General features: G+C 44.1%; 2 protein-coding genes across 2 annotated transcripts in view; both read left to right on the forward strand.

Moving 5' to 3' along the window:
* The first annotated feature begins 728 nt into the window (after positions 1 to 728).
* Positions 729 to 1,385, forward strand: LOC138359437 (fibrous sheath CABYR-binding protein-like). Its single transcript, XM_069318577.1, has one exon. It carries the CDS (start codon positions 729 to 731, stop codon positions 1,383 to 1,385), a length of 657 nt encoding a protein of 218 aa, XP_069174678.1.
* Positions 1,386 to 4,703: 3,318 nt separating this feature from the next.
* The window catches only part of LOC138359438 (putative per-hexamer repeat protein 5), a 39,420-nt gene continuing 30,780 nt past the window's right edge, over positions 4,704 to 13,343 (forward strand). Inside the window, exons 1-2 of the mRNA XM_069318578.1 lie at positions 4,704 to 4,752; positions 5,906 to 7,488. Coding sequence (XP_069174679.1) covers positions 4,704 to 4,752; positions 5,906 to 7,488 — 1,632 coding nt within the window. The remainder of the gene's footprint in view (positions 4,753 to 5,905; positions 7,489 to 13,343) is intronic.

The raw sequence follows: 13,343 nt of genomic DNA on the forward strand, positions 1-13,343 counted from the left end.
CAGACATACCACAGCAGACATACTCCAGCAGACATACCACAGCAGACATACTCCAGCAGACATACCCCATAAGAACCCATACCCAAAGTAGACATACCCCAGCAGCAGACACATCCTAGCAGCAGACATACCCCAGCAGCAGACATACCACAACAGGCATTCCCAAGCAGACATGCCAAAGGAGACATACTCCAGCAGTAGACATACCCCAGCAGACATACCCCATTAGCAGACATATCCCATCAACAGACATACCCCTAGCCGCAGACATACCACAGCAGACATACTCCAGCAGACATACCCCATAAGAACCCATACCCAAAGTAGACATACCCCAGCAGCAGACACATCCTAGCAGCAGACATACCCCAGCAGCAGAAATACCCCAGAAGACATGTCACAGCAGACACCCCCCAATAGACATACCCAAGCAGACATACACCAACAGCAGATATACCGCCAGCAGAAGTCATACCCCAGCATTAGACATACCCCAGCAGACAAAACCCAGTAGCAGACATACCCCTGCAGACACACACCAACAGCAGACACATACCAGCAACAGACACACCCCAGCAGCAAATATACCATAGCAGACATATCCCCAACACCATACACTCCTCAGCAGACATATCCCCAGCAGCAGAAACACCCCCAGCAGCAGACATACCCCCAGCAGCAGATATGCCCCAGCAGCACACAACCCTAGCAGACATTCCCCAGCAGACATGCCCCAGCAGCACACATACCCCAGCAGACATGCCCCAGCAACAGACATACCCCCAGCAGACATTCCCCAGCAGACATGCCCCAGCAGACATGCCCCAGCAGCACACATACCCCAGCAGACATGCCCCAGCAGCAGACATACCCCGGCGACAGACATACCCCAGCAGACCTACCCCAGCAGCAGACATACCCCAGCAGACATTCCCCAGCAGCAGACATACCCCCAGCAGCAGACTTACCCCCAGCAGACATTCCCCAGCAGCAGACATACCCCAGCAGAAGACATACCCCCAGCAGAAGACATACCCCCAGCAGACATTCCCCAGCATCAGACATGCCCCAGCAGCAGACATACTTCCTGCAGACATACCCCAGGAGCAGATATACCTCAGCAGCAGACACGCCCCAGCAGCAAACATACCCCCAGGAGACATGCCCCAGCAACAGATATACATCAGCAGCAGACATGCCCCAGCAGTAGGCATACCCCCAGCAGCAGACATACCCCAGCAGCAGACATACCCCCAGCAGACATGCCCCAGCAGCAGACATACCGCAGCAGACATGCCCCTCAGCAACAGACATACCCCAGTAGCAGACATACCCCAGCAGACTTTCCCCCAGCAGCAGGCATACCATCAGCAGACACACCCTAGTAACAGACATACCGTCAGCAGCAGACATACCCCAACAGACATATCCCCAGCAGCAAACATACCCCAGCAGACATATACCCAGCAGCAAACACACCCCAGCAGACATACGTCCACCAGATATATACCGCCAGCAGACATACCCCCAGCAGACATACCCTAGCAGACATATCGCATCAGCAGACATACCCCATCAGCAGACATACTCCAGCAGAGATACCCCCAGCAGCAAACATACCCCATCAGCAGACATACCCCATCAGCAGACAGACTCCAGCAAAGATACCCAAGCTGCAGACATACCACAGCAGACACACCCCAGCAGAAGACATACCCCATCAGCAGAAATACCCAGCAACAGACATAACTCAGAAGACACACCCCTCAGCAGACATACCTCAGCAATACACACACCACAGCAGCAGACATAACTCAGAAGACACACCCCTCAGCAGACATACCCCAGCAATACACACACCCCAGCAGCAGACATAACTCAGAAGACACACCCCTCAGCAGACATACCCCAGCAATACACACACCCCAGCAGCAGACATACCCCAGCAGCAGACATAACTCAGAAGACACACCCCTCAGCAGACATACCCCAGCAATACACACACCCCAGCAGCCCAGCAGCAGACATACCCCATCAACAGAAATACCCCAGCAGCAGACATAACTCAGAAGACACCCCCTCATCAGACATACCCCAGTAATACACACACCCCAGCAGCAGACATACCCCATCAGCAGACATACCCCAGCAGCAGACATACCCCATCAGCAGACATAACTTAGAAGACACACCCCTCAGCAGACATACCCCAGCAATACACACACCCCAGCAGCAGACATACCCCATCAGCAGACATACCCCAGCAGCAGACATACCCCATCAGCAGAAATACCCCAGCAGCAGACACACCCCAGCAGCAGACATGGGAGTCCTCCCCGGGCTATGCGTTCGTTCAGTTGGAAGAGAATATCAGAGATGCCTCGAACGCTTGAACACAAATTTACCAGCCATCGGTGGCAAGGTCTCCTATCCTGCCCGAAACGCTTTGCGTAATAGTGGCTTTAGGCATTGTATGTACTAGCTCTTATCTATAAAGCCAACAAACTTTGTAAAATCTCTTTATGTATGTACCTTTGCCTAAATAAAAAAAATTATTATTATTATTATTTATTATTATTATTATTGTGGTATGTCGCCCCATCCCCCCCCCCCCCCCCCCCCCCAAGGTGGAGAGTTAGTTGGGTTAACTAACATTCCAAAGCACTGTTTGTTGGTTGTAAATGTGTATATACTAATTTGTTTGTGTGTTCTAGGTGTACAAGGGGGGGGTCCTGGTGGCTCAGAAGACAGTGCACAGGATTCGTAATGCCTGCGGTTCCCGGGGATCGATCCCTCGGTAAACAAATGAGGTTAATAGTCAATAATATTCAGTCAAGAGGCATTCATAGAGTCATTTCACAATTCCCAAGTAATATATGCATTTGAGTCACTTGGAGGCTCGAACTATGGTCTCAAGCATACGAGATTGTCCCCACAGACAATACTGACACATATACATTCTATACATAGTATGTATAACCTCTGGGGAATCCATTCGATCCGCTCATGTATAGTCTGAGTTATGGGGGGGTATGTATTCTTGTATGTGGGGTGTATAGCTATGTATACTCACCTAGTTGTGCTTGCTGGTGGGGGTTGGGCTTTGGCTCTTGGGTCCCGTATGAGCATTGGCACTCAGTGGCCCTCCTCGGTGAGTAGCGCCAAAGCTGGCACTCTCAACAACTCTGTTCGGGTCGTTGGCACACACCTTCCCTCTGACAGGTGTGTGTTTTGCTTTGCACACATTAGCCCCGCAAACAGGTGTGTGTGTGTGTGTGTGTGTGTGTGTGTGTGTGTGTGTGTGTGTGTGTGTGTGTGTGTGTGTGTGTGTGTGTGTGTGTGTGTGTGTGTGTGTGTGTGTGTGTGTGTGTGGTGGTCTCGGGACTCAGTGTCCCCGCGGCCCGGTCTTCGACCAGGCCTCCTTTTTCTTACACATCCCCAGGAAACAGCAGCTGTCTAACTCCCGGGAATATCTATGTACTTCTAGGTGAACATGTGCATCAGGGTGAAAGAAACTCTACCCTATTTGTTTCCGCCGGGGATCGAAACTCGGAACCTCAGGACTAACGAATCCCGAGCGCTGTCTACTCAGCCATCAGGACCAGGTAACGAAAATCAGGGGTGACGTATTTCGCGCAGACTTCATTCTGTGAGTCGCTTGGGAATCTCAAAGGAAAAAAAAAATCAGCCTAATCTTCTATGCAACATATCACAGATGAATCTAGAACCAAACTTGCCATCTGACAGCCTCTTACGGGTTATTCATGCCCGTGCCACCTCTTGGGTGGCTTAATCTTCATCAATCAATCAATCTGACAGCTTCACATACTTCACAGACGGATCAGTAGACCAGCGGGGACAAGAATCTGGAGGTGCAGTTAAAGCAGGCATTTCTGTAATTAGTTGAAAGACTCTCAAACTGCTGGTCAACTGTACTGAGATGCTAGCCTGTCAAATGACCAGCATCTCTGTTACATGGACAACTTTGGAACATGTTCTTCCTGAACACCGAGAACATGTTATCGTTCATATGATTCGAGAACTGCCTTTGAAACCTTGCAACAAGAACACATACATGACAAAATCCATCTGACCACAAATGTCATTGCACTAACGCAAACATCAAGATAAATAAAAAATAATGGGGAGCTGAGTCATGTGGGAATGCTAGGGAACGACATTGCAGACTTGCAAAACTTGCAACTAAGAGAAGGAATGTAGGCATACATTAATACAAACACTCAATACATTAATACAAACACATCATACATTCATTCAAACACTCAAACGTCAAGATCGTTAAATAAATAATAACGTCAAGATCGTTGAATAAATAATGTCAAGATCATTGACCAGACCACAGACTAGAAGGTGAAGGGACGACGACATTTCGGTCCATCCTGGACCATTCTCAAGTCGATCGTCCCTTCACCTTCTAGTGTGTAGTCTGGTCAACATTCTTCAGCCACGTTATTGTGACTCGTCGCCTACAATGTCAAGATCGTTAATAAATAATAACGTCAAGATCGCTGAATAACTAATAACGGGGAGCCGAGTCATATGGGAACACTAGGAAACGACATTGCCGACGAAGCGGCAAAGCTTGCAACGAACAGAAGAAATGGTAACATTTACATACCACAGAGTCTAGAAAGGATTAATACCTATTGTTGAATTGCATTGTTCGAATTAGAGATCGAACAATGCAAGAATTGCACAGAGATGCATCAGCAGCAGGTGCAACATCCGGAGGTACGGGCCAACTCGTTCTCTTAATAGAACGTCCCATTTTGACGTAAACTTTACTTTTAACCCAAAACTGTCATACTAGATGGTAGTGCAGTAAATAGCAGCGGCTTGCGAAGCTGACATAATGTGCCGTTTTCTGTTTTGGCTCCTCATGTAGGTTAGGATAAGGGCACTTTCGTACGACAGTTTCTGGACATTGGGGAACCTTAGGAGGACCAGGATAAGGATTAGGAATGGGACAGGGGGAAGGAATGGTGCCCAACCACTGGGAAGGGGTCAGGATAAGAATTTGGAATGGGAAGGGGGTAAGGAATGGTGCCCGACCACTAGGAAGGTGTCAGGATAAGGATTAGGGATGGGACGGGGGGAAGGAATGGTTGCCCAACCACCTATTTGTGCCAGCATGGTTGAACACAGGCTCTTGGTCCCCGCCTTTCTAGCCATCTTTTGTTTACAACAATGACTCCTGTCCCATTTCCCTGTCACATCTAGTTATACCATTACGAATTGCGTGTGCGTGCGTGCGTGTGACAGGCAGGTAAAGGATTGAGTGCCAGATATGGCACTCTACCATCACTGGCAGTGCCAGGGCGATGCCTCAAGCTAACCAGAATAGCCTCCTTGTATTTAGACTCGGACACGCCTGTATACATAACACAAGCACCTGTATACATAGCAGGGGCACCTGTGAGTATACGGCTCATACTCACACCTGGTATTATGAATTGGAGGGGCCTGGCGGCTGAGAGGTCAGCCCTACGGATTCGTAGACCCGGGGGATCGATCCCCGACGATAGGGTGGAAATCAATGAACCGAGTTTCTTTCATTCTGATGCGTATGCTCACCTAGCAGTGTGTATAGGAGTTAGTTGCGAAGAAGTTTAAAGTTTAAAGTTGTAAAAAGTTTAAGTGGCAGCCTGTTGTAGGCTGCCACTTAAGGTTCGACCAGGCTGGCACTTAAGTGGTTATTCAACAGTAAGTGGTCGTTCAGTAGTAAGTAGTCGTTCAACAGTAAATGGTCGTTCAGTGGTAAATGGTCGTTCAGTAGTAATTGGTCGTTCAAAAGTAAGTAGTCGTTCAACAGTAAGTAGTCGTTCAACAGTAAGTAGTCGTTCAACAGTAAGTGGTCGTTCAACAGTAAGTGGTCGTTCAACAGTAAGTGGTCGTTCAAAAGTAAGTGGTCGTTCAACAGTAAGTGGTCGTTCTGTAGTAAGTGGTCGTTCAAAAGTAAGTGGTGGTTCAACAGTAAGTGGTGGTTCAACAGTAAGTGGTGGTTCAACAGTAAGTGGTCGTTCAACAGTAAGTGGTCGTTTAACAGTAAGTGGTCGTTCAACAGTAAGTGGTCGTTCTTGTGTAAGTGGTTGTTCAACAGTAAATGGTCGTTCTGTAGTAAGTGGTCGTTCAAAAGTAAGTGGTGGTTCTGTAGTAAGTGGTCGTTCAGTAGTAAGTGGTCGTTCAACAGTAAGTGGTCGTTCAACAGTAGGTGGTCGTTCAAAAGTAAGTTATCGTTCAACAATAAGTGGTCGTTCAACAGTAAGTGGTCGTTCAACAGTAAGTGGTCGTTCAACAGTAAGTGGTCGTTTAAAAGTAAGTGGTCGTTCAACTGTAAGTGGTCGTTCTGTAGTAAGTGGTCGTTCAAAAGTAAGTGGTGGTTCAACAGTAAGTGGTGGTTCAACAGTAAGTGGTGGTTCAACAGTAAGTGGTCGTTCAACAGTAAGTGGTCGTTTAACAGTAAGTGGTCGTTCAACAGTAAGTGGTCGTTCTTGTGTAAGTGGTCGTTCAACAGTAAATGGTCGTTCAAAAGTAAGTGGTGGTTCTGTAGTAAGTGGTCGTTCAGTAGTAAGTGGTCGTTCAACAGTAAGTGGTCGTTCAACAGTAGGTGGTCGTTCAAAAGTAAGTTATCGTTCAACAATAAGTGGTCGTTCAACAGTAAGTGGTCGTTCAACAGTAAGTGGTCGTTCAACAGTAAGTGGTCGTTTAAAAGTAAGTGGTCGTTCAACTGTAAGTGGTCGTTCAACAGTAGGTGGTCGTTCAACAGTAGGTGGTCGTTCAAAAGTAAGTTATCGTTCAACAATAAGTGGTCGTTCAACAGTAAGTGGTCGTTCAACAGTAAGTGGTCGTTCAACAGTAAGTGGTCGTTTAAAAGTAAGTGGTCGTTCAACTGTAAGTGGTCGTTCAACAGTAAGTGGTCGTTCAACAGTAAGTGGTCGTTCAACTGTAAGTGGTCATTCAACAGAGAGTGGTCGTTCTGTTGTAAGTGGTCGTTCAACAGTAAATGGTCGTTCTGTAGTAAGTGGTCGTTCAACAGTAAGTGGTCGTTCTGTAGTAAGTGGTCGTTCAAAAGTAAGTGGTCGTTCTGTAGTAATTGGTCGGTCAACAGTAAGTGGTTGTTCAAAAGTAAGTGGTCGTTCAGTAGTAAGGGGTCGTTCAAAAGTAAGTGGTCGTTCAACAGTAAGCGGTCGTTCAACAATAAGTGGTCGTTCAACAGTAAGTGGTCGTTCTGTAGTAAGTGGTCGTTTAATAGTAAGTGGTCGTTCAATAGTAAGTGGTCGTTCAAAAGTAAGTGATCGTTCTGTTGTAAGTGGTCGTTCTGTAGTAAGTGGTCGTTCAACAGTAAGGTGTCGTTCAACAGTAAGTAGTCGTTCAACCGTAAGTGGTGGTTCAAAAGAAAGTGGTTGTTCAGTAGTAAGTGGTCGTTCAACAGTAAGTGGTCGTTCAACAGTAAGTGGTCGTTCAACAGTAAGTGTGTGGGATATTTGGGGCTTGAAAGTGATTATTTAAATATTAATGTAGTAAATTAAATTACGAAGGACCACCCACTTTTATAGTAAAGAGGGAAACTGAGAATTTCTGATCATTAAATAATTCCTAGATGAAACCAGTAACTATGGATAAAAATACTAGAATTTATGATCATAGTAATAATTAATGGGCTGTATTATTAAATGAATCAAACCCTCAAGCACCTACATTGGGGGGTTATTACTGGAGGTAAGTACGTCCAGGAATTAGTGTGGTTCGTTCACTAATTCAATTAATAATAATCTAATCCTATAAAAATTATATTGAAACTGCTATCATTACCATAGATGGAAACATAGATTATGAGTATAGCAATGAGAGTTACAGTAAACCACATATTAATCCTGAGGGATTCTGCACATAAGAAATTGCAATAGAATCATGAAAGAAAATATAGTCTTAGCTTAATGATGATTCCTTTAGACAAGCCATGGAAGTTCCTCTTATTCTCTGGACTTGGTCGGCTGACGAAAGGGACGGATTAATATGGGAGAAGGCGGCATGGAGAGTTCCTCTCTCGTGCTGCAAGACAAATATGTACAGTAGTAACTAATTTAACTACTAAATCTATATTCAAGAAATTGAGAGTTACAAGTGACAGAATTTAATCACCTGTTATTAGATGTTATCGTGCGTCATAACGGACAATCACCCAGCTACCATTAAAGCTTTACCTGATGCATCACATAAAGGAATATACTTAGCTGTGGGCACTGTATAAGTATTAAGATTGCCGTGCTTCGCGTCCCAGGCTCCGGATTGACCTATCCTGGATAGTGACGCGCTTCGCTGGCCGGTCACGTGTCGTCAAGAACCAGGTTAAAAGGTTCCTTATTTGACACCAGCACTAGCTGAAGATATTATCTGCAAGGTTATTCACGCCTCACAGTGGCGACTTTCATCTGAGGATGGATAACGTCTGCCCTAGTGGCTGGACAATGGCGTCTCCTTGTGAGTACGGAATACGCAGGTCTGCCTCTGAGCGGCTCTCTGCGTGTACTGAGTTGGTCCTCCTCCTACCCACGCCGCGTCCCGCGTTCACGAAATAAATTATTTTCACGAACAATAATATTTCTCGCATTTATGCTTGAAATGTTGAAGACTGGACGGGTTTATTATTTAGAGGAGGAAATTATTATTATTTACCAATTTAAGAATAGTAAATATATAAGGGAGAGGAATTAATGTCTCCCCATGGCATTCACTGGTGACGTTAACGTTATTACGAGATAGACGCTATGACTCCAACGCTCTATTCGGCTTTTAGTTGGAAGTCAATTCATCTGCAATTAGTTATCATACAGAATGCCTCAGTCATAGAGAATCGTGTTTAATTCTCACATACATTGGATATAATGTGTTTACTGTAAGGAATCTGACGCAATACTGGCGTCAGGTGACGTGAGAATCCTAGCCTACTGCACAGATGAAATTATTAGTACATGAGAATTCTACGTGTTGTTAATTTTACTTACTACAATAATTAGTATTGTTAGTAATAAGTAATGAGAATACAACAGTGTTGTATTCGGTGTTGGAAATATCCAACATAACTCCGGGGGGAGGATTCTAGGGTCGTAGTGTACTGTAGAGTACTGACCTATCCCGAAGTGATATTAAGATTAGTACATTAGTATGTTTATATGTTAGTATGTTAGTACACACATAACGAACGTCCCGGATTGATCAAGGACTTACAAGAACTTGAGTCTTGCTATTTACATGTCAAATGAAACATGTTGCTTGTAGCTTACACAACAATTATAGAATCTAACTCACCCAATTTAAACTAACAGAATCTACAGTGATACGATATCCTGGGTCATAGTGACATGTAATGTTTTGTTACATGATATCACATCGTAGCATCATCATAGTTATCTCAGTGGGAAGTGAAGGAAATTACTCTTCTTCCGAGTTGTAATAGGCTTGCAGTTTCCCTTAGTGGAAACATTTATTAAATATTGAAACATTAAATGATTAAGTTATCGGTAATCAGGAACACTCTTAAGCTCACAATAAACTCAACAACTAGGGTCGCAGTGACATGTAATGGTGTATTACGTAGCTGCTGAATCGTAGGCAAACTCAGAATAAGTTCCTAAGAACTGATAACGCTATTGTATGATTATACAGTAAAGTATGATTAGTCATTTAAGATCAAGGAGACTATGACACTACAGTAAGGTCACTGTCTAGGGTCGCTGTGACTGGTAACTATTGAGTTACTAGACAATAACATCACGCAGCATCACGATCACCCCAAATTCAAATGAGGAAATTGGATTTAATGTGCACTGCCGTGCAGTAGTCATTCTGACTGATGGTACAACTAATTTGCTAACTAGCTAAATACTGTAGTAGAAAAATAGAGAACTGAAAAGTTTATTCATTAAATCAAGGAAAATTCTGAGTCGACAGTGAGATTAGTAGCCTAGTCATTCTGACTTATGAGCTAATTAAATGGTAGCTCATAGGCTTGACACTGTAAACTGGTTAGTACGAAATCACCTTTACATGAATTTGAGTTTATTAAATCAGTCTCTATAAGTATAGTCAACTGTAATTAATGGTGAGTACAGATTAGGCTAGTACTCAGTTGACACTAACTAAAGTCCCTAAGCCTACCTAAATAAATGGTTTGAATTTCTAACCTACCTAAGTAAGGGACTAAGTTAATTGTGAGCAAATGTACTCGAATTAAGATTGTGAGCAGTATTGAGCTCATTAACTGGTCGAGCTATATTGAACTCGTGAACATGGTGAGCTACAGTGAGCTCGTCAACAGTGTTGACAGAGTGAGCTACAGTGAGCTTGTTAGCAGTGCTAACAGGGTGAGTTGCAGTGAACTCGTCAACAGTGTTGACAGGGTGAGCCGCAGTGAGCTCGTTAGCAGTGCTAACAGGGTGAGTTACATTGAACTCGTTAGCAGTGCTAACAGGGTGAGTTGCAGTGAACTCGTCAACAGTGTTGACAGGGTGAGCCGCAGTGAGCTCGTTAGCAGTGCTAACAGGGTGAGTTACATTGAACTCGTCAACAGTGTTAACAGGGTGAGCTACAGTGAGCTCGTTAGCAGTGCTAACAGGGTGAGTTACATTGAACTCGTCAACAGTGTTGACAGGGTGAGCTACAGTGAGCTCGTTAGCAGTGCTAACAGGGTGAGTTACATTGAACTCGTTAGCAGTGCTAACAGGGTGAGTTGCAGTGAACTCGTCAACAGTGTTGACAGGGTGAGCTACAGTGAGCTCGTTAGCAGTGCTAACAGGGTGAGTTACATTGAACTCGTCAACAGTGTTGACAGGGTGAGCTACAGTGAGCTCGTTAGCAGTGCTAACAGGGTGAGTTGCAGTGAACTCGTCAACAGTGTTGACAGGGTGAGCCGCAGTGAGCTCGTTAGCAGTGCTAACAGGGTGAGTTACATTGCTAACAGGGTGAGTTACCTGTCCTATTGGTTGTAAATTAAGTGCCTCTGCTGCTCTTTGAGTAATGAAAGTTCTCTGGGAACCTTGATCAAATAGTCCACGTATGGTGATCTTGGCTCCTCTGTTCTTCACTTGAAGTTGGGCAGTAGGCAAAGCAGCATCCACTTGAGATGCTTGTGTAGTTACGCTGTACACATCTCGCACCTTGCAGCACTGTACTGGTGTAGATTCTCTACGTCCTATTCTAGGATTGACATAATTAGTCCTAACTAATTTGCACAGTGCAGCATGATGCTTGCCCCTTCTACACCTATTGCAGGTGTTCAGTGGGGTGTCACAGCTGTTAACATTATGTGCTTTGAGACACCTAGTACATTTGTGTAACTGTTTGAGTCGTCTGACTCTTGTGTCTCTATTAGGATAATTAGTACATTTGTACAGAGAATGTTTTTGATTGCAAAACAAGCACATTCCCCATCCTACAGATCGTTTAGGGGTTACCGATTTAGGTAAAACAGTATTAGCAGGTGGTGATGGTTTTGCTGTTTGCATTTGTTTGTTATTTATTCTCTTGGGAGTACTTGGTGTACTCTGGGGAACCATTAACAGGCTCTTGGGAGTGCTCTTTGGACTATTAGGTCTCTTAGGAGCACCTGTGGGACTCTTAGGCCTCACTGATGAATCAGTGTTTGACTGATTCTGGTTACATTGATTATTAGCACCTTTGTTACCTAGTGACAGTGTCACTTTAGGAGTTTCAGGCAAGGAAACTGATGTAGGTACAATTTTGGTGCATTCAGATTTAGCATTAATTGCTTGGTCTGCTGTATGATTGCTCATACTACGCAAACCTGTAAATATATCCTGCATTGACAGGGTATTACCATTCTGGTATACATATAATTTATTAAGTGTGTCACCAGACAATTTTCTCTGGATGATAATTTTAGTCATCCACTCAGTAGTTGGGTGATCCACCTCTTTACTGAAAGAATTTATCAGTGACTCAAGCTGAAAACTAAAGTCTTGTAAAGAGTCAACTGATTGCTCTGGTGAAGATAAATTTAATAATTGGTGCACAAGGTTTATAATAGTCTTCTCATTGTTAGCACTTACTTTAGAAGGCTGTTGGGAGCAATTGTGACCATTACTTGTGTTGCTTAAGGCTTCTTGCTTAGCCTCAGCTTTGATTACAGCTTCGGCTGCTGCTGCAGCATTAGCTTTATCATTTTCTGGTTCAGATTCACTGATCATTGCAGCTTCACTTGTTTCATCTGCAGCTTCACTTGTTTCTCTGGATTCTGGTGATAGGCTAGTTAATTCAGTAGCCTTATGTATTGCACTTATAGAATCCAGGGAACATTGAGAAGAGTGGTCTGAAATTTGATCAGACTCTGTAAACAAATCATCACATGAAGCTGTATTAGATGAGAGGTTAGAAAATGAAGGTTGAACTTCAGTTGTTGATCCTGTATAGTGATCAGTATTGATTAGAGGATTCTCCTCGTCTTGAGGTAGTTCAGGTATTTCATCTGAACTGAGTGTTAACTTGGATACAGGTCTATTAATGATCTGATCCACCCACTCGGGAATATCTTGTTTCGCAAGCACCTCCTTATATCGGTCTAACCTGGTTTGAACAGAATGTTCATAGTTATCGAGATCAGATTCTGTCAGACGTAAGTGGTCTGAGACAGTATGACCGACTTGGAGTAAATTCCTGTGGGACTCGATTACAGTCTTTACATGATCATATTTTTGGATGGCGTGCCTTATGTAACTTGCTAATCTATAGACGTCACCTGGGTCAGTTTCGACACAGAAATGACATTTCATAAGCAGTTTTCCTAAGGGACGTTGAAGAGCTGTCAAGAATCTTGCATTCCTTTCTAAAGGATTCATTCTTGCGGTAAATTGAGCCTGATAGGGCTTATGTAGCTAGTGGTATAGCTATAGTCTGCTCCTTGATGCAGAGCAGATATAATTATTGACAGCCTAATAGGGCTTATGTAGCTAGTGGTATAGCTATGGTGTCTGCTCCTTGATGCAGAGCAGGTATAAGTATTGACAGCCTAATATGTCTTAAGGCTGGTTGTAATTTACCTCATTTAGAGGTTAGCTACCTACCTAATAATAAGTAACTAAGATTTGAGTGGTACCTTGGTCTCACTACAGGTGTTCCTCAGCTTAGCTCTTCTAAATCAGCTTCGGATGGGTAGTTGACTTACAGTAACACTCAAAGACATACATAGAAATATGCAATAAAATAATTACACAATAAATGGTTAATCCCACCCTTGATAGGGTCAGCACAAAAGAATAATATATGTGTCACTAACTAGCTCAAGCCTAGTCGTGAGAATTTCTACT

This window comes from Procambarus clarkii, chromosome 90 (genome assembly GCF_040958095.1).
Source record: "Procambarus clarkii isolate CNS0578487 chromosome 90, FALCON_Pclarkii_2.0, whole genome shotgun sequence".
NCBI lineage: Eukaryota > Metazoa > Arthropoda > Malacostraca > Decapoda > Cambaridae > Procambarus > Procambarus clarkii.